Here is a 27,049-nt window from a genome sequence, read left to right on the forward strand (position 1 = left end):
ATAGCTGAATGAGCAATTGCAAAATGAAATAGGTACTGAAGGGGGAAAAGTATTATATACAAGAATACAAGCATAATCAGAAATCTAATTTGGATTGAAAGGGTAGAATAAGGGAATGCCTTCCCAAGGAAGTGATATTTAGGCCACAATCTAAAGAATGAGAAGAGTTGTTATGGGCTGAGTTGTGTTCACGCAAAATTTATATGTTGAAGCCCTAACTCCCAGGACCTTAGGATATGACTATATTCAGAGATATGGTATTATGAGAGGCAATTAAATTAAAATGAGATCATTAGGGTGGTCTTTTTTTTTTCTCTTCTTTTCTTTTTACTGCTACACCTGCAGCATATGGAGGCTCCATAGGGTCAAATTGGAGCTGCAGCTGCAGCTGCAGGCCTAGGCCACAGCCACGGCAATATCGGATCTGAGCCATATCGGTGACTTACACTGCAACTGTGGCAATGCTGGATCCTTAACCCACTGAGCAAAGCCAGGGATCAAACTCACATCCTCACAGAGACTGTTTGGTTCTTTTTTTTTTTTTTTTTTGTCTTTTTGCTATTTCTTTGGGCCACTTCCGCTGCATATGGAGGTTCCCAGGCTAGGGGTTGAATCGGAGCTGTAGCCCCCGGCCTACGCCAGAGCCACAGCAACGCAGGATCCGAGCCGCGTCTGCAACCTACACCACAGCTCACGGCAACGCCGGATCGTTAACCCACTGAGCAAGGGCAGGGACCGAACCCGCAACCTCATGGTTCCTAGTCGGATTCGTTAACCACTGTGCCACGACGGGAACTCCCTGGTTCTTAATTTGCTGCCCCACATTGGGAACTCCAGGGTAAGTCTTAATCCAATATGACTAGTGTCCTTATAGGAAGAGGAAATTCAGAGGCAGATACACACACGGAAGAGCATATTAAGACCCAGGGAGAAGACAGCCATCTACAAGCCAAGGAGCAAGGCCTCAGAAGAAACCAAGATGCTGACAGCTAGACCTCACACCTGTAGCCTCCAGAACTGTGAAAAAAACAAGTTTATGTTGTTTAAGCCATTCAGTCTCTGGTTATTTCATTACAGCAGCACTATCAAAACAATACAGGGGGAGTTCCCGTCGTGGCGCAGTGGTTAACGAATCCGACTAGGAACCATGAGGTTGCGGGTTCGGTCCCTGCCCTTGCTCAGTGGGTTAACGATCCGGCGTTGCCGTGAGCTGTGGTGTAGGTTGCAGACGCGGCTCGGATCCCACGTTGCTGTGGCTCTGGCGTAGGCCAGTGGCTACAGCTCCGATTCAACCCCTAGCCTGGGAACCTCCATATGCCGCAGGAGCGGCCCAAGAAATAGCAACAACAAAAAGACAAAAAAAAAAAAAAAAAAAAAAAAAAAAAAAAAAAAAAAAAAAAAAAAAAAAACAATACAGGGGTTAATCAGGCAAAGGGAAAAGAGAGGCAGAGGGAAGAGAGTGAAAGACAAAGACCCAGAGTCAGAAGAGAGCTTTGCCCCACCAAAGAATTGAAAACCCAAGAAACTTAAAGTTGGAGTTGAGTAAAGAAGAGGCAGGAGGGACACAGTAAGGCTGGAGAGGGAGGCAGAAGCCAGGACCTGACCTGCCATGCTGAAGAGCTTCACAATTTCCCCTGAATGATAAAACGAAATCATAGAATCATTTTTGAGGAGGGGGAGGTGGTTCAATTTGCATCGTTAAGTAACTTGTCATCTGGTGAGTGGAGAGGGAGAAGAAGTTGCAACAGGGGACATGACCATGTTTGGACCAGGGTGGCGGCAGTGGAGGTGGAGAACTGTAAACGGACACAGTCAGGAGGTAGAACAGAAGGGCTTCCCTGTGTGGGAGCTGGAAGAGGGTGCTGGCAAGGACGGTACCTTGGCTTCTGGCTGGAGTACCTAGGAGCACTTCATAAAACACATTTTCCTACCTATAGAGGAGACTGGGATGAGGGTTGCACTTCCAAACCTGTGATCTTCCAGCTGAGACATGAGATAAGAGGTTTAACCCCTCCAGGCCAAGGCTAAGGTACTCAGCCTGGAACATAAAGTTCTTCTAAATCTAATCCGTACCTGCTGTCTCAGCTGTCCCTATCACGCCACCACCACCCATTCTGTGCTCAAAACACACCCAATTCCCCAGTGCCCAGCCTCGCTCCCCATGTACAGAAGATGCACTTTCCTCCTCCTTCAAAACCCCTGTGAAAATGTAACCACCTCTCCCAAACCTTCCTTGACTCTCCTGTTTCCACATTGACTCCACCTCGACCCCACCTCTCCCTCTAGTGGCTGCTCTCTATAGATCCCTGCTCTTTACCCAAGCTTCTAGAAGAAGGCATCTACCCTCACAATTTCCATACCCTCTTCCCCCTGATCATGCCACTGCGGGCTGGCTATTCCACCCTCCACTCCACTAGAACTGGTCTGACCAAAACACTCATTATATCCATGTCATTCTCTCACAGGCATTCTGTGTTGTTTTTTTTTTTTCCCAACCCCTATTTCAATCCGTAATTATATATTCATTTATGAGTTTCTTTCTAGAATATAAGTGCCATGAATTCAAGGCTAAATCCATGTTGCTAAATCCAATGGACACCTTTGACATTTATCATGACCTGACTTCTCCCAAGAATTTACACTGTACATACCACTTCTCTAACACTTCATTTGGAAAGTTTTCTATAGAAAACTTGAGAAAAGTTGTAAAATTAGTAAATACTCGTATCTCCTTCATCCATATTCATCAATTAATATTTTTTTGCCTTACGTTTGTCCTTTTTTTTTTTCAGGACCATGGAAGAGTAAGCTGCAGACATTACAACCCTTCATTTCTCAATACTTCAATGCATTTCCTAGGAACAAATACTTTATATTGAATCATCACAGCACAATGATCAAATTCTGGAAAAATAACATTGATGAAATATTATTGTCTTAGCCCTTCTGGGTTTCTATAACAGAATACCACAGACTGGGTGGCTTATAAACAACAGAAATTTATTTCTCACAGTTGTGGAGGCTGGGAAGTCCGAGGTTAAGGTGCCAGCAGATTCAGTGTCTGGTGAGGCAGGGCTCACTGTTTCATAGACAGTCATCTTATGAGGGGCACAGAAGATGCCCCTCATAAGACAGAAAGGGCAAGGAAACTCTCTGGAACCTCTTTTATAAGGGCACTAATCCCATTCATGAAGGCCCCACCCTCATAACCCAATCGTCTCCCAAAGGCCTTACTTCCAAATATCATCACCTCAGGGGCTTAGGATTTAACATGTGAATCTCGCAGGGGATACAAACATTCAGTTTATAGCTAACTCTTACCTAAGAGATAACCTGTTTTAAAATATTTAAAAGTGTTCCTATGTCTTTTATAGTGATTTTATTCTGATCTAAGATCAAATCAAGAATCATACATTGCATTTTGTTGTCATGTCTTTAGTCTCCTTTTATCTGGAACATTTCCTTAGTTTTTCAAGGTGTAGAATGTTTTGGCCACACCCGCTGGCATGCAGAAAGAAGTTACCAGGCCATGGACCGAACCAGTGCCACAGTAGTGACAATGCCAGATCCTTAAATGCTAGGCCACCAGGGGACTCCAAGATGTAAATATTTTTGAAGAATACAGTTGTTTTGTAGAATGTTCCTCAATTTGGGTTTGTCTGATGCTTTCTCAGGATTAGATTCTGGATATGCATTTCTTGGCATGGATACTATTGAACTGACATTGTGCCCTTCTTGGAGCATGGTTTTCAGGAGGCAGGTAATACTGGCTTATCCCATTATCAGTGATGAACCACTCCTTCCTCAGCTTCTGTGGTTTTCCTCCTATCTTCCTGATGGATGCTTCTTGTTCCTTTTTGTGGGCTCCTCTTTTTCTGCCAATCCATAATCACTGTTCAGACAGGTTCCTATTGTAGGAGCCCATTCTAAGTTCTTCATCATGCCCCCGTGTCCCAAGCCTGGTTTGCTCCCTCTTATGATGAATGGCAACATCCAGAGCATAACATCCATGAAGACACTCAGAACTTTTCCAATATGATTATTCAGAGTCTTCCTTCCTGGACTGTCAGTTTCTTTAAATAAGTTCCGTATCTGTCTTGTTTGCAATTGCATCCCTAGAAATAAATACCTAACACTTAAAAAGGGTAGCCATTTCTTTTCTTTTCTTTTCTTTCTTTTTTTTTTTTTTTGGCTACAATTGCAGCATGTGGACGTTCCCAGGCCAGGGATCACACCTGAGCCAGAGCAGTGGCCCCAGCCACTGTAGTGACAAAGCCAGATCCTTAACTAGCTGCAGCACAGGAGAATTCCCAGGGTAGCTATTTCTAATCAGACCCTCGGTTTCTCATCTCTAAGGTAGAAATAATAATGGACATCACACAGGGCTTGGGTGAGGCTCAAACGAGATCATGTATGAGCAAGTCCTTTGTAAACTTAGTACTGGATACCCTGGCTATTCAAAGTGTTTAGAGATCAGCAGCAGCAGAATCTCTTGAAAGCTGTTAGAAATGTGGATCTCAGGGTCCCCTCCAAGCTTAACCCACCTGCTGAATCAGAATCTGCATTAGTAGGATTCCCAGGTGATTTATATTCGAAGTAAGGTTTCAGAAGGACTCTAATTCCAAAGTGAATTACAGACAGACACATCCACTGGATATATCATACCATTTATTAACCTTCAAGTCATGGTCCTTCTCTCACAGAAGTTCTTCCTGATCAAATGAGAAAATGTGAAGTTCACATGAATGGCACAGCATCATGGAAATACTGGGCTTTCAAAGCCTGACTCTTGATGTTTGCTGTCTATTTGACCGTAGGCAAATTGCTTCACCTCTGTAAACATCAATTTCCTCATCTCTAACATGGTTTTGCTGTGATGACTTATGGAGATACTTCACCTAAAGGATCACTTACAAAGCATGGCATGTGCTGAATACTCAGCTAATTATACTTGTTTGTTTGGTTTTGGTCATGCCTCCACCATGCAAAATTTCCCAGGCCAGGGATCAAACCCGAGCCACAGCTGTAACCAAAGCCACATCACTGGCAACGCTGGATCCTTAACCCACTGAGCCCCAAGGAAACCTCCATCCTTGTTTGTTTTTTAAGCACAGACACTCACATTCAGATGGCATCCTGCTGGCTGCGAATGTGTAAAATCTGAGCTTGTCTCTGGGTTCTACCTAAGAGGAAAAAGGTGATCTCTCCTTGTTCTATGTCTGGGAAAAAATTAACTATTTCACAGAGATCTGGATGGGTGTGCTTTTTTTCAAACTAACCTTTTTTTTTTTTTTTTTTTTAATTCCTACAATGTGCCAGACACAAGTCAAATAAAGTGAAAACTGTCTGTTCTTTTCATTTGTTCTCCGAGTTGGTTCCAGGCCTGGAGCACATAAGGTGGGCAGGGGCTCGAGCAGCATAACAGAAGGAGGGGAAGGAACTGGAAGAGGAGGGAGACAGCCGGCTGCAGGCACAGACTCATCCTGCCAAAGTTTATTTCAATCTGGCTGGGCTTTTTCAAGTTTCAAACTTAACAAGCTCAAAATAATAACAACTCCCATAGCTCAGCATCTTACCTAGATAAAGGTGCTTCTCAAATATCAAGGACCTCTCATACCTAAGACGATTGTGGCTCTTCAGAGAAAGACGTGCCAGGTAACAGGCATCATAAAATTACAGGCTGACATTCTCTAAAATCCCTTTGAGGTTCTGAGGAACACTATATTGTGCACCCTTCAAAATATAATCGTGCTATAGACACAAAGTTTTGCATACAATTTCGAGGAAGAGGAGGTGTAGTCCTTGAAAGGAGACTCAAGAACTTTCCATTTAAAACTCCTAGATTTAAGCCACGTTTGCCTCTCTTCACGCAGATCCTTGGGTATCTGCATACGCACGTGCACACACACACACACACACACACACACACACACACACACACACACTGCACTGTCAATCACTTCATTTACCTCTGTAGATTCAGAAGCAGAATAAATTAACATTTTCCTGGCAGCAAAGTGGAGACATGTTTTGTCTAGAGATTACACAGATTAAATCATCAAGTGCCATAATCCACTCCCCAATAAGGCAGAAAGATAGACAAGAAAATTTGGATATAGCCGTCTAAGCCCCAGCAGGAAACTGCAAATTCACATCTCAGGAGCGCCCTGGCCCACAGAAATGCCCATGTGCTTCAGACTTCCTCCTGGGAAAAGTGCTTCTCTCATCTAACTGACATCACGCAGAGGAAAACACATCTTCCATGGAATGTGATTTAAAAAAAAAAAAAAGTACAGTCACACCAGAGCTGCTTGGGAGCCACTAACAATCTCACATCTCCTTTATTACTGTTTAAGTAAATACTCAAAATAGGTTTTCTAATCTAATGGAAAGCATTTTGGCTCCAAATCTCAGCAAAAAAGAGCCCAATGATTAAAAGCACAGGACCCATGTACTAGGTCTGGGTGAGTGCTGGCTCTGCCCCTTTCTCTAAACCTCAGTTTCACAACAAGTATAAGGGGTCACTATGTGCATCTACTTTGTAGGGTCGTTCCAAGAGTTAAATGAAGTGGCTTATGTAGAGACCTTAGCTTAGTACAGGGCAAGGAGCCCACAGAACCTAGTCCTCTAACACGGTCGTCTTACGGCCCCAGAGGTGCTGATCCTAATGTTCAGAACAGCCCCCAAACCCACCTACTCCAACCCCTCAAATTCCATCATAGGTCCCGGCATCTTGGTAACACAGTGCACCCAACACTACAGGACTTGGCAAAAGTTTATGACTTTAACTCATTTGAAGTTTGTTTACTTTTTTATTGTAATTTTTCAAATGTATATACAACATAAAGTCTGATTTTTTTTTTTTTTTTTTTTTTTTTTTTTGGCTTTGCCCAAGGCATGTGTAAGGTCTTAGGCCAGGGATCAAACCCAAGCCACAGCAGTGACAACTAGGGATCCTCAACTCACTAGGCCACCAGGTACTCCTAAAATCTGCTGTTTTGACCAGATTTAAACACACAATTGATGGCATTAATTACATTCAACTGCACAACCAGCACCACTATAGAGCTCCAAACTTTTTCACATGTATATATTTTTCAAATGGAAACTCTGTATGTATTAGGCGGTAGCTCCCCATCCTCCCCTCTCTCAGCCCCTGGTCACCTCTACTCTATTTTCTGTCCCTATGAATCTTCCTATTCTAGATATTTCATAGAAGAGGAAACATATAACGTTTGTCCTTCTGTGTCTGGCTTGCTTCACTTATCAATGTTTTTAAGGTTCACCTATACTTCAGCATGTACCAGAACTTCATTCTTTTTATAGCTGAATTACATTCCATTGTATGCAGAGACCACATTTTACTTAATGGACTGAGTCGCTGCAGTAACAATGACAGATCCTTAATCCACTGTGCCACAAGGGAACTTTTTTTGTGACTTTATTTTTTATTACTTAGATGAATTTATCACATCTGTAGTTGTCTAATGACCATAACAATCTAATTTCACAGGATTTCCATATCACAGCCCAAGCACATCCCCCCATCCCCCACACTGTCTCCTCCAGAGACCATAAGTTTTTCAATGTCTATATGTCAGCATCTGTTCTGCAAAGAAGTTCAGTCTGTCCTTTTTTCAGATTCCACATGTCAGTGAAAGCATTTGATGTTGGTGTCTCAATGTATGGCTGACTGCACTTAGCATGATAGTTTCTAGGTCCATCCATGTTGCAAAAAATGCTGGTATTTCGTTCTTTTTAATGGCTGAGTAATATTCCATTGAGTATATATACCACATCTTCTGGATCCACTCCTCTGTCGATGGACATTTAGGTTGTTTCCATGTTTTGGTTATTGTAAATAGTGCTGCAATGAACATTGGAGTACATGTGTCTTTGCGAGTCATGGTTTTCTCTGGGTAGATGCCCAGGAGTGGGATTGGTGGATCAAATGGTAGTTCTATGTTTAGTTTTCTGAGGAATCTCCATACTGCTTTCCACAGTGGTTGCACCAATTTACAATCCCACCGACAGTGTACTAGGGTTCCTTTTTCTCCACACCCTCTCCAGCACTTATTGTTTGTAGACTTTTTGATGATGGCCATTCTGGCTGGTGTAGGGTGGTACCTCAGAGTGGTTTTGATTTGCATTTCTCTCATAATTGGTGATGCTGAACATCTTTTCATGTGTTTCTCGGCCATTTGTATGTCTTTGGGGAATTGTCTGTTTAGATCTTATGCCATTTTTTGATGGGGTTGTTTGTTTTTTTGGTATGGAGCTGCAGAAGTTGTTTATAAATTTTGAAGATTAATCCCCACAAGGGAACTCCTAAGGCATATAATTATTTTACATATTGGTCTATCCTGTAAGATCCCATCAAAGTTCTCACTTCTCTTTTCTACTTAAAAATATATTTTAAGGAGTTACCATTGTGGCTCAGCCGGTTACGAACCTGACTAGTATCCATGAGGATGCGGGTTCAAGCCCTGGTCTCACTCAGTGGGTTAAGGATCTGGCATTGCCATGAGCTGTGCTGTAAGTCACAGACTGTGCTCAGATCCCACACTGCTGGGATAGGCCAGCCACTGCAGCTTCAATTCAACCCCTAGCCTGGGAACTTCCATATGCCACAAGTGCAGCCCTAAAAAGCAAAAATATATATGGAGTTGCCACTGTAGCACAGAGGGTTAAAGATCTGGCATTGTCTTTGCAGTGGCTCAGGTTGCTGTTGAGGCATGGGTTTGATCGCAGCTTCAGTCGGTTAAGGATCCTAAGTTGCTTCAGCTATGGTATAGATCACAGCTGTGGCTTGGATTCAATCCCTGGCACAGGAAATTCCATATGCTATGGATGAAGCCAATAAAATATATATATGTATATATATTATATATTGACATTTGTATATAAAATATGTCTGTATATATGTACATATATTTTTTCTTTTTTTATAGCCACAAATATATAAATATATATTTATATATATATTTAAAGTTATTCCAATCAAGTTGCTTCTGGCTCCTAGTAACATCATGCTAAATGAAAAGGGGCTAATAAATAAAGACATCTCAAAAATTTTAAAGTCTGGTAATAATGAGGGTTAATTAGTCAATGATATCACCAAGGACACAGGCTTTTTTCATCTCCCTGCTTTTACCACCCTTAATATTCTGGTTTCTATCCTTAGACGTGTCTCCTCATGGACTCAAGCTGACTGCTGCAGATCCAGGCATCGAATACTCATACAGCCGCATATAAAGGCAGGAAAGGGCAGTTTACCTCTTTGTACCTAAGAATAAAATCTATCCCAGAATTTGGGCAGGAAACTTCCCTCTGTTCACCAGATTTGAATCACTTGCTCTTGCCTAAAGCAATCATTGGCAACAAGAAAAAATCACCATGTTAGGTCTAGGCTAATCAAAATTTATCACATAAAACTGGGGAAGGACCACTTTCCCTGGGTTCCTGGGAGGGTGAACATCCAAACAGATGTTATAGATACTAGCTAATCTATAGATTGTTTCATTGGTGCTTTAAGCTACTTTGTCATTTGATTTCAGGTGCAAATGACAAAACCTAAGTGGTTTTTTGTTTTTTTTTTTAAGAAGGGATTATCATCTCATATAATTGAAAAATCCAGGGATAGACACTGAGTTTGGATGCATATGGATTTGCTGGTCAACTGCCATCATTAAAAGTTTGCAGTGCTTTCTGCTGCTCTCAGTGCTGCTCTCTTCTGCATTGGCTTCATTCTCAGGTTGCCTCTTCCCTGCTGGTGAGAGCATGGCTAAAACAAAGTCCGAGGACTGAGTTTGCTTAAGCTATGCTTGGTATGGCTTGGACCACAAGTCGATCATTGAACACATCAATCACTGTGGCCTGGAAAATGGAATGCTCTGATTGGCCATACTTGGATCACATGGCTTCCCCCAGCACTCTGCAAGGAGATGTACCTTAAGCAGGAGGTTGATGGATACTGGGTTTGCAAAACCAACAAACATGCATTACATAGATAAATAAAAAAACTATATATATATTTTGGCCTAAAATGCATCAATTCATTCCACAAACAACTGTGTGCCAGACACAATGCACTGGGGAGGTAAATAGGACAGAGTCTCTTCCACAAAGAATCTCTCTGTCACTAACCCACTGTGTGACCCTGAATGAGTCCTCAACCTCTCAGATTCTCCTGCAACCATCTGTAACAAGAAATGGCTGGCGTGCTCAATTTCTGAGTTGATTTCCAATTCTGAATTCAATTAATTCCACCACTACCTGCCTGAAAACTGATTTGAATATTTTTTCTAGATGTTACCAATTGGATCAATTTGATTCTACTTGCATGGCTTGTTGCCACCATAGAGGAACAAATGAAAGAGAAGTGAAATCAACTAAGAGCTCCTCTGTGACTGACAGCCTGACCTTAGGCGTCCAGAGTTCACTGGCTCTTGAAGCCAGACACCTTGTGGGTGACCAAGGTGAGGAAGCCCAGTAGAGAAAGTGGTGTCTGGGCAAAAGAGATTGGGGAAGCCTAGCCCTGGGGTGGAAGCTCTGAGCCACAGCCATTGTTCTCTCCCAGCTTGAGCCCCTACCTAGACGAGCCACTTCCAAACCATATCTCTTAAAGGTGCTTGGCAAAAAAAAAAAAAAAAAAAAACCATTGGTACCCTCTGCAGATTGCAAGCTAAAATTAGCAGTGAGTATAATAAAACTGACTCCTTCAGAGTGATTGCAGGGACCCGGAGGTGCTGGCTTCTGTCGATTACTCATGATGCTGGCTTGCAGGGAAATGGTGTCAGGTGCTTGAAATGTTTAGTGACCCTTAGAAGACAGAATATTGTAGCTGAGCCCAAGTGAATACATATGCTCTAACAATCCTTTATTCCTTCTCCAAAGTGATGAGCACAGTAATAATCAAGAGGTAAGAAGCTGACAGCGCTTGAACAACGGGTTGCACAGGTTGGGCACTGCAAGACTTTAGGGGCACCAGGCATACTGCAGTCTACAAAAGCCTACAGTAGACTTTTGAGTGGTGACTGGTGACTGGTGCACCCTAGAGTTATGCAGTGCTCAACCTGTGTAACCATACATGACATTCCTTAACACTGATACCAAAACTAGGAAGAAAAGGTTGCCATGTCAGGAATCCAGAGATTTTCAATCAACCCACACATAATTTTTATGATTATATGCTAAAGTGATATATTAGATATACTGGTTTAAATGAAAGTACTATTAAGGTTAATTTCATCTGTTTCTCTATTTTTATGTGGATACCAGGAAAATTTATTTTTCGTCTTTTGTCTTTTTAGGGCCTCACCTGTGGCATATGGAGGTTCCCAGGCTAGGGGGCAAATCAGAGCTACAGGTGCCAGCCTACACCACAGCCACAGCAACTCTGGATCCTTAACCCACTGAGTGAGGCCAGGGGTTGAACCTGAGTCCTCGTGGATACTAGTAAGGTTCATTAACCGCTGAGCTACCACAGGAACTCATACCAGGAAATTTTAAAACATACGCATGGCTTTTTTATTTGTAGCTTGCATTATATATCTATTGGACCAACCTATCTTAGACGGTCCCCAGACAGGACTGCCCAAACCAGCGAGCCACTCTCTATCACACCCTCTTCTGTCTTTCTTCGTCTGTCTCACTTTCCTATTCCCTCAATGAGTTACACTGGATCACCTCCCAAGTAAATTAACCAGACCCAAGTTTTGTTTCAAGGCATGTTTCTGGAGTAGGCTAATAAGCAGACTTACTAGGTACAAGGAACCATGCTATTATCTACCTTTTCTTATTTTCAATTTTTGTATGACCAGTCAGGTAGAGAGATAGAGAAACTAACAGAGGAAAGGTTAAATATAAGACTTAAATAACATGAGATGTGCATGTTACCTGCCAAGTGAGTAGTATAGAGAGCAGGTGCTAAGAGCCTGAAGGAGAAATAATATTAATATGGAGTAGTGTGGTCAGGAAAGGAGATTTCTCCTTGGCCCCACAACACCTAAATGCTGTCCAGTTTGCTGCCAAGAAACATTGTTTCCTAGACTCAAAGAATGACTTTGGTGTGATGGCAACATGCTGTGTATTTTGTAGTTCCCTTTGAAATGCACTGTGTGTGTGTTTATATGTGTGTACTGGGGGTGGGGGAGATGCTAGATCTGATTCTCTTATTTTTCTCATTCCTGTTGTGAACGAAGTTAGCAATGGGAAGATACTGCAGCCTATTTCAGAAAGCCCAAACAAAACACAATTTCCAGAAAAGGATCAAATGCTCTACCCCTTTTCCACGAGCACCTTACTTTTTGTGACTGAGATGAACAATTGTAAATGTCATCATAGGAGGAGCAAGCTTTCATTCTGTAAGCATTACTCTATACCAGACAGTACTGAAACAGGAGTTCAGAAGGCAAAGAACAAATGTTTTGCAGCTTCCAGCATGCTAATCGGGTTCGTTAACTGCTGAGCCATGATGGGAACTCCTAGACATTCTGGTAAGTTATCCATTCTCTTATTTGCTGTTTCCCTTTATAGGAGTCACACCCATTTTAAAATATGAGTCCTCACAGACTTTGAAAAATTTACGGTTTCCAAGTGAGACAGGTTGGGGGGTTGGGGGCATGCCCTGAGGGTTTGGGATGGAAATGCTATAAAATTTGGTTGTGATGATTGTTGTACAACTATAAGTGTAATAAAATTAACTGAGTAATTAAAAATAAAAGAAAATTAAATTTAAAAAAATGAGAGTCCAGGAAGTTTCCCTCTGGTGGGGTGGGTTAAGGATCTGGCATTGCCACAAGCTGTGTTGCAGGTTGCAATTGCAGCATGGATTTGATCCCTGGCCCAGGAACTTGCACATGCTGCAGATATAGCCAAAGGGGGGGAAAAAAAAAGAGTGCAGAGTTAGTTGGAATTTTAAAAGTGGGTACTGATGACTGACCAATGGTGACCCGCTATACAGCACAGGGAATTCTGCCCAATATTCTGTGATAATGCATATGGGAAAAGAATCTGAGTGTACTAAAAACTGCTTTTCTGGGGAGTTCCCATTGTACTAGCAGGTTACAAACCCGACTAGTAACCATGAGGACGCGGGTTCGACCCCTGGCCTCACTCAGTGGGTTAAGGATCCAGTGTTGCCATGAGCTGTGGTGTAGGTTGCAGACACAACTTGGATCCCTTGTTATTGTGGCTATGGCAAAGGCTTGGCAGCTACAGCTCCAATTCAACCCCTAGCCTGGGAACCTCCATATGCCCAGAAAAAAATAAATAAACGGCTTTTCTTCCATTTATTCTTAAATGTCCTGTTCTGACTTAAAGATAAGTTCCTTAAAAACGCATAGAATAAGGGAGTTAAGGCTTTTTATCAATTCAGTTAACATGACTGTAAAGTACGCTTCATCTTGTAGATGATGTTCTTCCTTATACCCAGCTGGAAACCTCTCTTGACTGAATGTGGAAGTTGCAAATTCAAATGTCTACAAAGATCAGAGGGCAGAGTAAATGATTGAAATGAGACATTTTATTTTTTTGTTTGTTTTTAGGGCCACACTCGCGGCATGTGGAGGTTCCCAGGCTAGAGGTCTAATTGGAGCTACAGCTGCGGGCCTACACCATAGCCACAGCCACGCCAGATCTGATCTGTGTCTGTGACCGACACCACAGCTCACAGCAACACCGGATCCTTAACCCGCTGAGTGAGGTCAAGCAGGGATTGAACCTGAAACCTCATGGTTCCTAATCGGATTCATTTCCACTGCGCCACAACGGGAACTCCTGAAATGGGACATTTTAAATAGTAACTGACACAGCTTCAGTGTTTGGGAGATAATAGGTATGATGGAGACTGGCTACCAGGAGAGAGAGTATGCTGTCTAAAGGGAGAAGTTTCTTTTCTTTCTTTCTCTTTTCTTCCTTCCTTTTTCTTTCTTCTCTTTCCTTTTTTTTTTTTTTTTTTTTTTTTTTTTGCCACACCCACAACACATAGAAGTTTCAAGGCCAAGAATGGAATCTGAGCCACAGCTGCAGCAACACTGGATCCTCAACCTGCTGTGCCACAGTAGGAACCCCTAAAGGAAGAAGTTTCTACTCAACTCCAGCCATTGTGCCCCTGTAGGACAATAAATCCAGCCTTGCAAAGTTAGCTAATCACTCAGGAGAAGATTAAAAAAAACTCTCAATTTAAAATAAATGTTTAGTTAATTTCTTACAATTCACTGTGTAAAACAAAGACAACAGCTGTGGGTTGGATCTTACCCAAAGATTTCTGCCTTGCAATTTCTGTTCAAGGCAAATTCTCTTTCACGAAATCTCATATACTCAGAAAATCAGATGTAAAAACAGGTACTTAATTGAGGTACAAAATATCTTCATGTAGTCAACAGAAGACAGCACCTCCAGGGCCCAGCAATCACTCTTAAAGGAATCAGCTTCACACCCACTGCTAATTTTAGCCTACAATTGCACAGGGTACAGATGAGTCTGCCAAATATTTTTGGCTTTGTAGGCCAGAAAGTCTCTGTCACAATACTCAACTCTGGCTTTTCAGTGTGAAGGCTGTCATGAACAATGTGTAAATCTGTGGGTGTGGCTGTGGTCCAATAAAAATTCAGAAAAACAGGTGGTGGGCTGGATTTGGTCTTTGGGTCAGGGTTTGTTGACCCCCTTGTTTAGCTTAAAAAGACGGTGATGTGTAATAGGATAAAGCATGCTGTTCAGTTCAAGAAACCAACTGCGGGAACACTTAAACCCATGGAATTTAAGTCAAAACTCAGGACAATCATGGGAGGTGAGATACCAGAAACAAAAACAGAATTGGGGAGCTCCCATTGTGGCTCAGCAGTAATGAATCAGACTAACATCCATGAGGATGTGGGTTCAATTCCTGGCCCCACTCCGTGGGTTAAGGATCAAGCATTGCCCTGAGCTGTGGTGTAGATCACAGATGCGGCTTGGATCCAGTTGTTGCTGTGGCACAGGCTGGCAGCTGCAGCTCCAATTCAACCCCTAGCCTGGGGTCTTGCATATACCTGAGGTGTGGCCCTCAAAAGACAAAACAAACAAAAAAACCAGGATTGATTGCTGAAGTGATTTTAGGCCACAAAAGCCAAAACTCTACCCTAATGTGTCCATACAGTTCTGGATATAGTATGTGGACTGGAGCATGTTCAACTGAGACTGGTGATAAAAGATGCAACCAGAAATGGCTTTTATGTTTCATCTGGCATGTGTGCCTACCACCCCACTCCACTCCCCATCAACTGCTGGTGGCCACAATGACCACTGCATGGAAAAAGATTGTGACACTTCACATGCAGACCTAGAGAGAATGAGGGCTGTGACTGATTAGTAATGTCTGTCATAGGTACAAAGGGGGAGAGCACTGATCCATGTGCCACATAACTGCTGTCTCTAAAACTGTATCACACAGGGAGTTCCCATCTTGCAGCTCAATGGTAACAAACCCAACTAAGATCCATGAGGATGCAGGATCAATTCCTGGCTTTGCTCAGTGGGTGAGGGATCTGGTGTTGCCATGAGCTGTGGTGTCAGTTGCGGATGCAGTTCAGATCCCACGTTACTATGGCAGTGGTGTAGGCCAGTGGCTATAGCTTTGATTCAACCCCTAGCTGGGGAACTTCCACATGTCATGGGTGTGGCCCTAAAAAGCAAAATAAAAATAAAAATAAATGTAAAAAAACTTGTTTCACATAAGGAAGAATATGGAGAAAAATAAATGGAATCAGTTACCCCAAATAAGCTGTATAACCTAAAATATAATTATCTTCAAATTGGCAAGATGGTACCATACTTTCTAGATATTAATCTGATCTTGCTATAATGAACACGACTTATCCCAAACAGTTTTTATTACAGCAGGCAGCAGGCAGCTGGGCTAGGTCAACTCTGAATATTCTCAGCTCCGCACAAGACTGTGACTTTTCAAGCCTCATTGTATTATCATAGCTGTGTTCCACGTGTCTTAGTCTCCCCAACAGCTTTGCTTTGAAGACATTATGAATATTTAAACATACTTTAGGCTAAACATTTTTCATGCATCTCGTTTCACCCACAGTCCAAAGGTAGGTTTTTGAGATGTGTGTATGTGCACATATATGCATATAAACCCACAGGCACTGTGTTATATACATATACTCAACCTCCAAGGTGCATGTATGTAAATTCCTCCTCTTAAATCTTGACACACAGTTCCAAAGTCAAAGTCTGTAGTTACAGGCCATTGACGTGTCTTGAGACACAAACCAGCAGCTTTGCACTAAGTGCGTATGTACTGATTACTTGGAAATGACCTGCTAATGTTCCTACTGCAGTTACTCATAGAGTGTGACCTCAGAACCACTGTGACAGAGAGAAAGCCAATGATGAGCAAGAGGCTCAATGAGTCACAGAGGGTCCCAGAGAGAGGTAAGCAGTAAGGCATGAAGGGTTGAGGTAAAGAGGGTTGGTTAAACACTCATTATCTTTTTTCTCTTTTCCATGAAATCTCACTAAAACAACCACCAAGGTGTTTTCGTTTGTTTGAGGGCTTAAATCCACCAGAATGGAGACCAGGCAAGGAAAAAGCCAAATGACAGAAGCTGAATATAGAGGAAAAAACAACAACAAACCTCACAGGAGAATCTTAAAACAGAAGTGGAAACTGGAGGATCATATGTTAGCAGCACCTAATCAGAAAGGAAGCTGCCTCTAGAAATGAAGCTGAATGCAGTGGACTGGTTGAAATTCACTTCAAAAAGCTGTCAGTTCCCCAGATCTGTTTCCCTACTTCATGCAGCAAAACAGCCAAGATCTCAACCTGGCAAGAGACCAGAGATTTCTCCTCTAAAGAAGATAAAACTGAAGGTCTCTGCATTAGACTCTAGAACCAGGAGCTGCATTTTAAAAAGAGGTGATAAAAAAATCAGAGAACAAAAATAGCTTTTAAAAATAGGGTTTTTAATGAAAAAGCAAAAGTTAAACTCAATAGAAAGGTAAGGTAAGAAAACAGAGTTAAGGAAATTGTCCAGAACATACAATAAAAAGACAAAAAGAAACAGGAAAGAGGAGTTCCCTTTGTGGCTCAGGGGTTAATGTACCTGACTAGCATCCATGAGGATGTGGGTTCGATCCCTGGCCTTGCTCAGTGGATTAACAATATGGTGTTACTGTGAGCTGTGCTGTAGGCCAGCAGCTGTAGCTCTGATTCAACCCCAGAGCCTAGGAGCTTCCATATGCCACAGGTGCAGCACTGAAAAGCAAAAAAAAAAAAAAAAGAAAGAAAGAAAAAACAAAACAAAAAAAACCAAAAACGCAGGAAAGAAATGAAAATTTCAAGATGGTTAAATGAAGTCTTACTATCCAAGTAACATGAATCCTTGAATGCAAGACAAGTTTTAACCAAAGCAGATGAAATCTCCAAGTGATATCTACACCTTCTGTTCATTGAAGAATTATTTACAATAGCCAAGACATGGGAAAAACCTGTGTTCATTGATAAATGAGTGGATAAAGAAAACAGGGTATATATACAAAATAGAATATTATTCAGTCATAAAGAAGGAAATCCTACCATTTGCAACAAGATGAATGAAACTTGAGGCCATTATGCCAAGACAGGTCTAAGATAAGTATTCCATGATATCACTTACATATAGAATCTAAAGAAAAATGGACTCATAGAAACATTGATGGTTGCCAAAGTCAGGCCTAGGAGGAGCGGGAAATGGGTGAAGGTGGCCAGTAGTACAAACTTCCAATTACAAAATAAATAAGGTCTGAGAATATAATGAACAGAATGGTGATCACGGTTAACAATACTGTACTGTAGGCTTGAAAGTTGCTAAGATAGATCTTTACAGTTCTCGCCACACACACACACACACACACACACACACACACACACACACAACCAGTAACTAAGGTGATGAATATGTTAACTGGCCTTATTGGTAATCAGATCACAATATATAAATATATCAAATCATGTCCTACACCTTCAACTTGTACACAATGTTATATATCAATTATATCGTGATGAAGTTGGGGGAAAAAAGTCAGATCAAAGAGTTAGTCATCAGAATGTCTTCATACTTCTCAAGGGTAACATTGGAAGCTAGAAAGACATCAACAGTGCCTTCAAGATCTTGAAGGAAGGAGTTCCCATCATGGCGCCACAGTTAACAAACCCTACTAGTATCCATGAGGATGGGGGCTCAACCCCTGGCCTCACTCAGTGGGTTAAGGATCTGGCGTTGCCGTGAGCTGTGGTACAGGTCACAGCACTGGATCTGGAGTTGCTGTGGCTGTGGTGTAGGCCGGCAGCTGCAGCTCTGATTTGACCTCTGGAAACCTCCATATGCCATGAGTGCAGCCCTAAAAAGAGGGGAAAAAAAAAAAATCTTGAAGGAAAATGGTTTCTAAGACAGAATTAAACCCTCTAAAACAGAGGTCCCATTGTGGTGCAGCAGAAACGAATCCAACTAGTAACCAATGAGGTTGCAGTTTCGATCCCTGGCCTAACTACTGGGTTAAGGTTCCAGCATTGTTGTGAGCTGTGGTCACAGACACAGCTCAGATCCTGCGTTGCTGTGGCTGTGACGTAGGCCAGCAGCTATAGCTCCGATTCGACCCCTCGCCTGGAAACCGCCACATGCCACAGGTGTGGCCCTAAAAAGCAAAAGAAAAAACCCTCCAGAATGGAAAACACTGGAGAGGAAACAACCAAGTTTTAGAAGCCGTAAGTACATTGAAAAAAACAAAACAAAACAAAAATCCACCTGAATTTTAAAACCTGACGATGGAGAAACTTAAAATAATAAATTAGCAGCACAAGGAACCTCTAGAAATGGAGATTAAGGGAGGGAGGGGCTGGTTGAAATATGGTTAAGTGCTAAATACTTGGCAGGCTTTCAGTTCTGGAAATGCATAGGCCTAAATTCTGGGGATGAAAAACATAACCATACCAGCCAAACCACTAAGAAAGTAAGAGAACAAAATGAAAGAGTTTTGAATCCCGTGTGTGGTAAGTTACCGCAAGATGCATTTCACCCAAACAAGGGAGGAAATAGAGAAACAGGAAGACAAGAGGAAAGACAAATGAGAGATCCATACTCAAAGAGAGGGAAAGGGGAGTTCCAGGAAGACAGTGAGAGGGAACCCAGAGAGACCTGTGTGCCCGGCTGTTGGGCAACCAGTCCTGGGTGGAGGTCAGAGGTGCCCAGGCAGGGAGGAAGCTTTCTCAGGGTGATATAATGGATGCAATATCCAGTGCAGCTCAATGTCTTAGGGGGAAATGAGACATGCAGTGAAGGCTTTGAGGTCAAATTGATAAAGGAACACAGAAAACCAAGCAAACAACAAACATGAGAAAAAGGCAAGATAATTATTCACTCCTGAGGGGAACAGTGTCAGGGAAAGAAAGAGCCGCCATTGCTTAAAACACGACTCAGCTGTGACCAGCACTTACAGTCATAATAATGTAAATACCTAATTGAAATTATAAAAGAACTCTATTAGGGGAGTAAGGGATGGCTTCCACAGTGGGGATTTAATACAGAATGCCTAGAATTGAAGTATCTGGCATTAGTAACAAGCACAGAGAGACAGAAGTTAAATACCAAAATAATCAGAGATGAGATGGTTATTTCTAGGAGGGGAAAAGATGGAGAAAACAGGGAACTACTGTATTTTGTGACCAACTTTGTAGAATCCTTTGATTTTGTAAACTACAACATGGATGACTTTCATCTTAGAAAGAGATTAAAATGCTGCAATGAGAATTGAGCAAAAGTCAACCATCTGTTCACTGAATAAGCATTTAGTGTGTGCCTACAGTATATGAGTCCCTGGGAATCTGGGGTAAAAACAAAAAACGGGAGTTCCCGTCGTGGCGCAGTGGTTAACGAATCCAACTAGGAACCATGAGGTTGTGGGTTGGATCCCTGCCCTTGCTCAGTGGATTAAGGATCCGGCACTGCTGTGAGCCGTGGTGTAGGTCGCAGACAAGGCGTGGATCCCAAGTTGCTGTGGTTGTGGTGGGGGCCAGAGGCTACAGTTCCAGTTGGACCCCTAGCCTGGGAACATCCATACACAGTGGGAGCAGCCCTAGAAAAGGCAAAAAGACAAAATAAAACAAACAAAAGACTCAGGCCCTTTCCTCCCTGATTCACAGTCCACTGGGTTTCCCAATACAGCCAGAGGGGCAGCCATTCCATCTCTTCTCTAGTGCAGAATTAATAAGGTGAAGAAGAGAGGCCTAGACACCTGCCTGTCTTGAATGTCAAGGTCCATGGCTAGTGGTCTCTGCTGGCTTGTCCTGGGCTGGGGTACTTAGCCTCAAGTCATGATGGGACCTAAGCAGGTGGGGCAGACATCAACTGAAATAACAATGGTCCCTAACATGGGGAATCAGCAATGTGTGTTGCACTAGGGCAACTTAAGGATTGCTTCAAGCAAGAGGGTCATTGTTATGGCTGCTTTGCTTGCAAGACTCCATTTAATCCTCACAATAGACTTCCAAGGTCTATAGAATATGATTCCCATATTCTAGATGAGGAAACTGCAGCCCAGAGAGGCTACATGGCTTGCCTAAGGTCACAGAGTCCCTAAGCAGCAGAGCTAAAACTCAAACCCAAGTCTTGAGCCCTTCAGACTCAAGACTGGGATTTTTCTCTATCATTGGATTAAGAGCTGCAAGACCTGGACTGCAGCTCCTGCTCTACTGTTAATCAGCTATATGATCTTGGGCAAGTCCCTCCCCTTCTCAGCATGTTTCCAGGTGTTAAAAACAGAGGGGTTTGATTCAGATGACATCTAATCACTCTCTACACTTTGGCAGTCTATGTTAGCATAGGGGAAGCCAATGGGAAAAGGAAACATGAATGGGGAGCAGAGGTGACCACTCTTTTCTCCTCTGAGCTGCAATGTCCTCATCTGTAAAATCAGGGAACCACAGTTCCTCTTGTGCCTCAGTGGAAACGAACATAACTAGCATTCAGGAGGACACAGGTTCAATCCCTGGCCTTGCTCAGTGGGTTAAGGATTTGGCATTGCCGCGTGCTGTGGAGTAGGCTGCAGACGTGGCTCGGATCCCCTGTTGCTGTGGGCTCTGGCGTAGGCCAGCAGCTACAGCTCCGATTCAACCCCTAGCCTGGGAACCTCCATATGCCTTCCGTGTGGCCCTAAACAGACAAAATAAATAAATAAATAAATAAATAAATAAAATTAGGGAACCATTAAGACATACCTCACATGACTGTTGAGTGAATTAAATAGGACAACGTAAGAAAAGTACTTAGTGCTCACCTCAGCACATAGTAAGTGTTTAATCAACACAAGCCCCCATCATCCCCATTACTTGAGGCTTACAGTGCTCCACCACACCTCGATTCCTGAGAGCTTCCACTTCTGGTAAGATCAAAGCACTATGTTTGCAGGAGGAAGGGGGATCAAAGCAGAAGAAAGGGAGTCAAATAAAATTACTGTCTAACAGGAATGTGTGCCATTACCCTTTATTGGTTTTACATATGAGTTAGTTTACGAATACTTTCAGGAGCATGTAAGTGTGAAATTGGAAAGCGTCACCGCAGGACTGCCACGAGCCACTGCACTGGCGATATAAAAGGGGGAGGCGGGGGGACAGGGTGGACCAGGCAGATGGAGAACAGGAGACAAGCAAGAAAGGGGAGCCCCAGGTGTGGAAGGACAAAAAGATACAGGACTGGGGAGCAAACTGGCTTTAAAGTTCAAAGCTCATTCATCCAGATTTATTGTTGAACACACACTTCTTTGACTTTTTAAACACTCCCCGACTCTCCCATCTCCATGCTTTCACTCAAACCATTTCTTCTATGTCATTTCCCATTCCTAGCCACAGATACTGCTTGAGGCCTGCCTAGCTTTCAGACCAAACTCAAATTTTATTTTCGTTCAGAAGAAATTATAAAGCATTTGTGGTTAGTAAGAATGTAGACTCTGGGAGTTCCCATCATGGTACAGCGGAAACAAATCCGACTGGGAACCATGAGGTTATGGGTTCAGTCTCTGGCCTCACCCAGTGGGTTAAGGATCGGCATTGCCGTGAGCTGTGATTTACGTCACAGGTGTGGCTCGGATTTGACATGGCTATGGCTGTGGTGTACGCCAGCAGCTACAGCTAGGATTAGACCCCTAGCCTGGGAATCTCCATATGCTGTGGGTGTGGCCCTAAAAAGACAAAAAAAAAAAAAAAAAAGAAAAAATATAGACTCTGGGTCAGTGAGACCTGCTTTGGAATTGAGTTGGCTGAACTTGAGGCAAGTTTCTTCACCTCTCAAAACCTCGATGTCCCAATCTGTAAAAATACAGATATGCAATAACAACCTCACAGGGTTACATAAACAATAAATGATAATGTACACGAAGCCTTAACAATCTGCTCAATAAATGTCAGCTGCTATTATTTTCTCTCTCACCTACATTTCAGTCCCACTTTCTCCATGCGTATTACAGTATTAAACTAGAATTACTGACAACCGTGGCTGCCCATTCCCACTGTCCCAGACAGAAGCAACTACGCTTTTATCTCTGAATCCCCAAAAACAGGCTAGTAAACTATGTCATGTGCAACAGATGCTCCCCAAGTGTCATATGAATTGACTACAGTGACTATGACATTCTCAGGCTCAGGATTATTACTGACTACTTCAAGTAGAAGGAAAATATCCCAAGCCCTTGGCTACAGGTGACCAGATGATCAAGGCATGATGGCTGGGATGATGACAATAGAGCTCTCCAGGAACCCATTCTGTGCCAGGGACCCTTCTGCTCCCAAAATCATGAAAACAAGCACAACAATAAACAACTAACATATACTGAGGACTTACTATGTCCTAAACACTACTTCTCAGTGCTTTACCCAAAATTAATCAGTTAATCCTCAAAGCAGCTCCATGGAAAAGGAGCAATTCTCATCCCCATTTTATAGAGGAGGAAACTGAGTGTCAGCTGTCCCAGTTTGCCAGGATCTGAGGAGGTTTCTGGGATGCAAGGATTTCAGCGCTAAACCCAAAAAAGTCCCAGGCACATAGGAATGCATACGCCTTAATACTGAAGCACACAGATGCTAAGTAAATGTCCCAAGGTTAATGAGTGGCCGAAACCAGGATTACAAACCCAGGACCCTCATCACCTCTACGAGGCAAACATGAACCCAGTGAGACAACAATTAGCCAGGCCACAAGGCAGGCTGTCCCACTTGCCCAAAGAGTCTGACACAAGTAGGTATGCAAAAGATTGTCCCAACCATTGTCTGATCACACACTGCCCAGAGCTAGCCATATGACCTTAGGCAAATCACTATCACCTCTGGGCCTGAGATGTTTTCATCTTCAAAATGAATGGGGTCAGGCTAAATTAGGGAGGACAAATAGGCTCCCTTGCTCACGGTAGGCAAAAGTAAATAAATGATTAGGCTGCTCCTTCCCACTCTACCCAAAACTTGGGCTCAGGTTCCTTCTCAACCCAGCACACTGGGTATTCACAACCCACATGGAGCTGATGGTTAGCATTATCTTCACAGGCTCTTGGTGCTGAACTAGTTACCAGGAATCGTTCTGGGATCCTAGGATGTGCCACTTACACTAACACTCAAGGACAGGGAGCAGGCAGATGGCAGCAGCAATGACATTGCAAGGGACAGTCTCCACAGAGTAGGCACTGCCCGTATCCAGTCCTGTGCTACATATACCTCACAGTACAGGACAGCGAGTGAGAGCAGGGGCTCTGGAGAGACTGCCTAGGCTCAGCACCCCAGCTCACTATCTCTTAGCTGTGTGACCTTGGGCAAGTTCCTTAACCTGTCTCTCCATCTGCTAGACTGCACAGTGAGGATTATACCACCACCTGCCTCGTGGGATTATAAGGACTCTGTAAACTAGTATGTGTAAAATACTTAGCATAAAGTAAGTAGTTTACATGTTACTATCGGAATCCTCAAAACCATGCTCTGAGGTGGATATTATATCTAATAGATGAGGGAACTGAGGTTCAGAGAGATTAAGCTGCCCAAGGTCACACAGCTAGTTAAGCAGCAAAGCCTGGATTCAAATACTAATTGCAAAGCCTGCTCTGCCACACTTGGTCTCAGTCAACACACCACATTTTTGACGGTGAAATAAGCGATCCCTGATTCTCTGCAGGGGCTTGCCTGTATCCATGGGCTGCTGTACTCCCACCCTCGGCACCTACCAGTGCTGCTCTCCTAGCTGGCTCTGGAATAGCGCCTGCCCTCATCCCTGCTCCTCCCTCCCCCATGCCATGGGCACAGAGAGGTGACGCCCACAGACCTGAGCATTAGCCCACAGAAAACCAGAACACAGCTGCTGACTCTCCAACTCCTGAAAATGGGGCAGACTCTTCACAGTTCTGCTTATTGATCTTCCCCTATCACTAAAACAAATTTTGCCATTTTATAGACCTCTGTCTTTCAGGGAATTGAGCAGATGCAGATTAGGGAAAATGGGTAAAAGGATTAAACACCTAGGTACCTATGAGGTATCTTATCTACCTCACTCCCCCAGGGGTCCTCCTACACATGTAGATATCTTTGTCTTACTAATCATAGGTTTTCACAAAAATATCTATTCCAATTACCACTAAAGTTCCTAAAGCTAATACATTTCTTGCTGTTATTACGTCCAGAAAGAGTGAGCTGATGCCTACGTTTCTAGTTCTTTCCTTCTAGTGCCTTCTTTTTAAAATCAGGGAAGGTGCTTACCAAAAACAGAGCTCTGGGGGGAGTCTAACACTAGTGACAGAGGCCTGAAATTGGTTGCACTCCTGCTTCTGTCCAAAGACTGCAAACCCCAGGTTTCATGGTTACACAGGTTGCTGGCTGGAGCTGAGCAGGTGGTTGGCAGCAGGCCACAGCTAGCTATGTGCTCTCCCAGCTGGTGACGCTACAGGACACAATGTGGAAAGGTCCACCGACATCCAGAGGGCAGCAAGATGCAGGACATTCAGCTCCCCATCTATGTCTTCAGAAACCAGTCCAATGGCTCCTACCCTGCTCCTCACTCAGACGACAGGAGAAGCAGAAAGAAAGTGCGCTGCAAAAACAAAGACGTGTTTTCTTCCGAAGTCTCTCATGCCGCTGATTAGATAAAGTGGGCTCCATCAAGATCAATTACTCTTTACCTTCTAAACAGATCCTTCCTTTGTAGAACTGTCATACTCACGCCCTTTCAATGAAAGCAACCTCTTGGCCAAGAACTTAACTGTCTCAACTCTGGGTTTCTACAGGGAGAAACCGAGAGTTATTCAGCAAGGGGAAGGGTCCTACCAAATAATAGTGTTTTTACCTCTAACAGGTGCTCTGTGGGTGTATACAAGAGGTGAGAGCAGACAGACTGCCAACGCCCAGGGAAGTACTGAAAGAGAAAGGAGAAAATGTTGAATGTGACTTGAACGGAAGGGGTTGGTAAAGGACAGAGAAGGGTAGTAGCTGGGAAAGCTCAGAATCAGAAAGATCTGGACTCAACCACTCAGTGAGTGACCTTGGAGACCTTATGGAACCATCTCCTGTGACTAACAGAGTCTGTTTCCTCCTCTGAAAACTGGTGGGAACCACAGTACATCTTCTCCGGGGTTGTTACAAAGCTTCAATGAAATAACGCAGGTGAGGGAACTGGAGCCTTCGTTAATAACCAATCTGCCTCTCTCTGCCTGTCATTTCACACTATTTGACAACTAACATTCATGGAGCACTTACTAGGACCAGGCAAGGGCAGAGCTCTGGGTTTCATGGGAGAATTAAGCCTTGATGATATTAAATCAGCCTGAAGTTTGGAAGTGATTAGTACTTCCACAAATGTCCACCAGGATTAAGTAAGAAAATGACTCCTATGAAGGTTTTAGTCTAGTGCCTGACATATAAAAAGAACCCAATAAAAGGCAGCTATTAACATCAAGGACAAGTCCCATCTGCCCTGGTAAGAAACAGTAGGATGATGTAGTTGACCTGAGTCTGTTTTCCAGCCTCTCACACGTAACCACATCCTTTGCGGTAGGCTCTGGCATGTCTGGTCAGCAGTCCCTTGGTTTATACCAGGGACTTGGCTCGTCTAGAACAACCATGAAAGGACCCACAGAGCTCGAGAGTTTGAAGGCTAAGGTGATTGAAACAGAAAACTTGTCAGTCTAGCAGTTACTCTAGCAAGGAGTGATAACTGGAGGAAAGCCTATGGAGCTCATGGATGTGGACACTGGTGATGCTGTCTCTTGGTCTGGATGCAGGTTACATGGATGCTGGTGATGCTACTTCTTGGTCTAGATGCTGACAACGTGGACACAGGTAACTGTGTCTTGGTCTGGATGCTGGCTATATGCACGCTGGCGAAGCTCTCTCTTGGTCCGGATGCATGGATGCTGGTGATGTCTCTTGGTCTGGATGCTGGTTACGTGGATGCTGGTGATGCTACTTCTTAGTCTAGATGCTGGTTACGTGCATGTATTCACACTGAGAAAACAACTTCTACAATTAAGATCTGTGCACTTTTCTGTATGAACATTATGTTAACAATAAAAAACTATTCACATTGCGACCGCCCCCCTCCTTATTCAAAGCATAAAACAACCCTTCCCAATGGACGTGACAAGCACAAATGGGTTACAAGCACAAGAGGCCAGTCACCAGTGGCAGCCAGTAGCCTCATCATTTTACCCCCCAGCAGCTGTAGAAATAACCCGTAGGAGCTGGAGAAATAACCAGTTTCAATGGGACTGGCAAGTACTGCTCTAGAATACAAACGAAGGCCATTTTACCTTAAAGCCTTTCCTATAATTTTTAATAAGATTCTTATCCTCTCTAACCAGGAGACAGTAGACTACATTTAAGGGTCGACACCCCTAGATTGCTCTTTACAAACCCGAAAGTCAGACCCTGACTTTGCTCCGCTCCGTGTCTCACAACAAGCGCAGGTCTAGTAGACCCTCCCTCTTCCCCAACTTCCTCCCCCCACAATCACTGCAGGGAAAACCTAAAATAAGTTTCAATCATTTATCAAGTCAA

The 27,049-nt window shown here is 43.2% G+C and overlaps 1 protein-coding gene across 31 annotated transcripts in view; it reads right to left on the reverse strand.

The window, feature by feature from the left end:
• Positions 1-27,049, reverse strand: part of SUDS3 (SDS3 homolog, SIN3A corepressor complex component) — a 423,529-nt gene that overhangs the window by 360,429 nt on the left and 36,051 nt on the right. Inside the window, exons 13-14 of one of the 31 annotated variants that reach the window (XR_014825542.1) lie at positions 25,568-26,497; positions 21,497-23,818 (exon numbers count right to left, since the gene is read on the reverse strand). The exons of 28 other annotated variants lie outside the window; for them this stretch is intronic. Coding sequence is in view for 1 of the 3 variants with exons in the window: in XM_021071895.2 (XP_020927554.1) it covers positions 26,479-26,497 (19 nt within the window). In the remaining 2 variants the exon portion in view is untranslated. Of the gene's footprint in view, positions 1-21,496; positions 26,498-27,049 lie in introns of those variants that run through there. 2 more of the 31 variants (XR_014825540.1, XM_021071895.2) reach the window with 2 other exon arrangements.

This window comes from Sus scrofa, chromosome 14 (assembly GCF_054392235.1).
Source record: "Sus scrofa isolate SSC_HxYL_T2T_F1_AM1 chromosome 14, Sscrofa_HxYL_maternal_Yorkshire_Landrace_v2.0, whole genome shotgun sequence".
Taxonomy (NCBI): Eukaryota; Metazoa; Chordata; class Mammalia; order Artiodactyla; family Suidae; genus Sus; species Sus scrofa.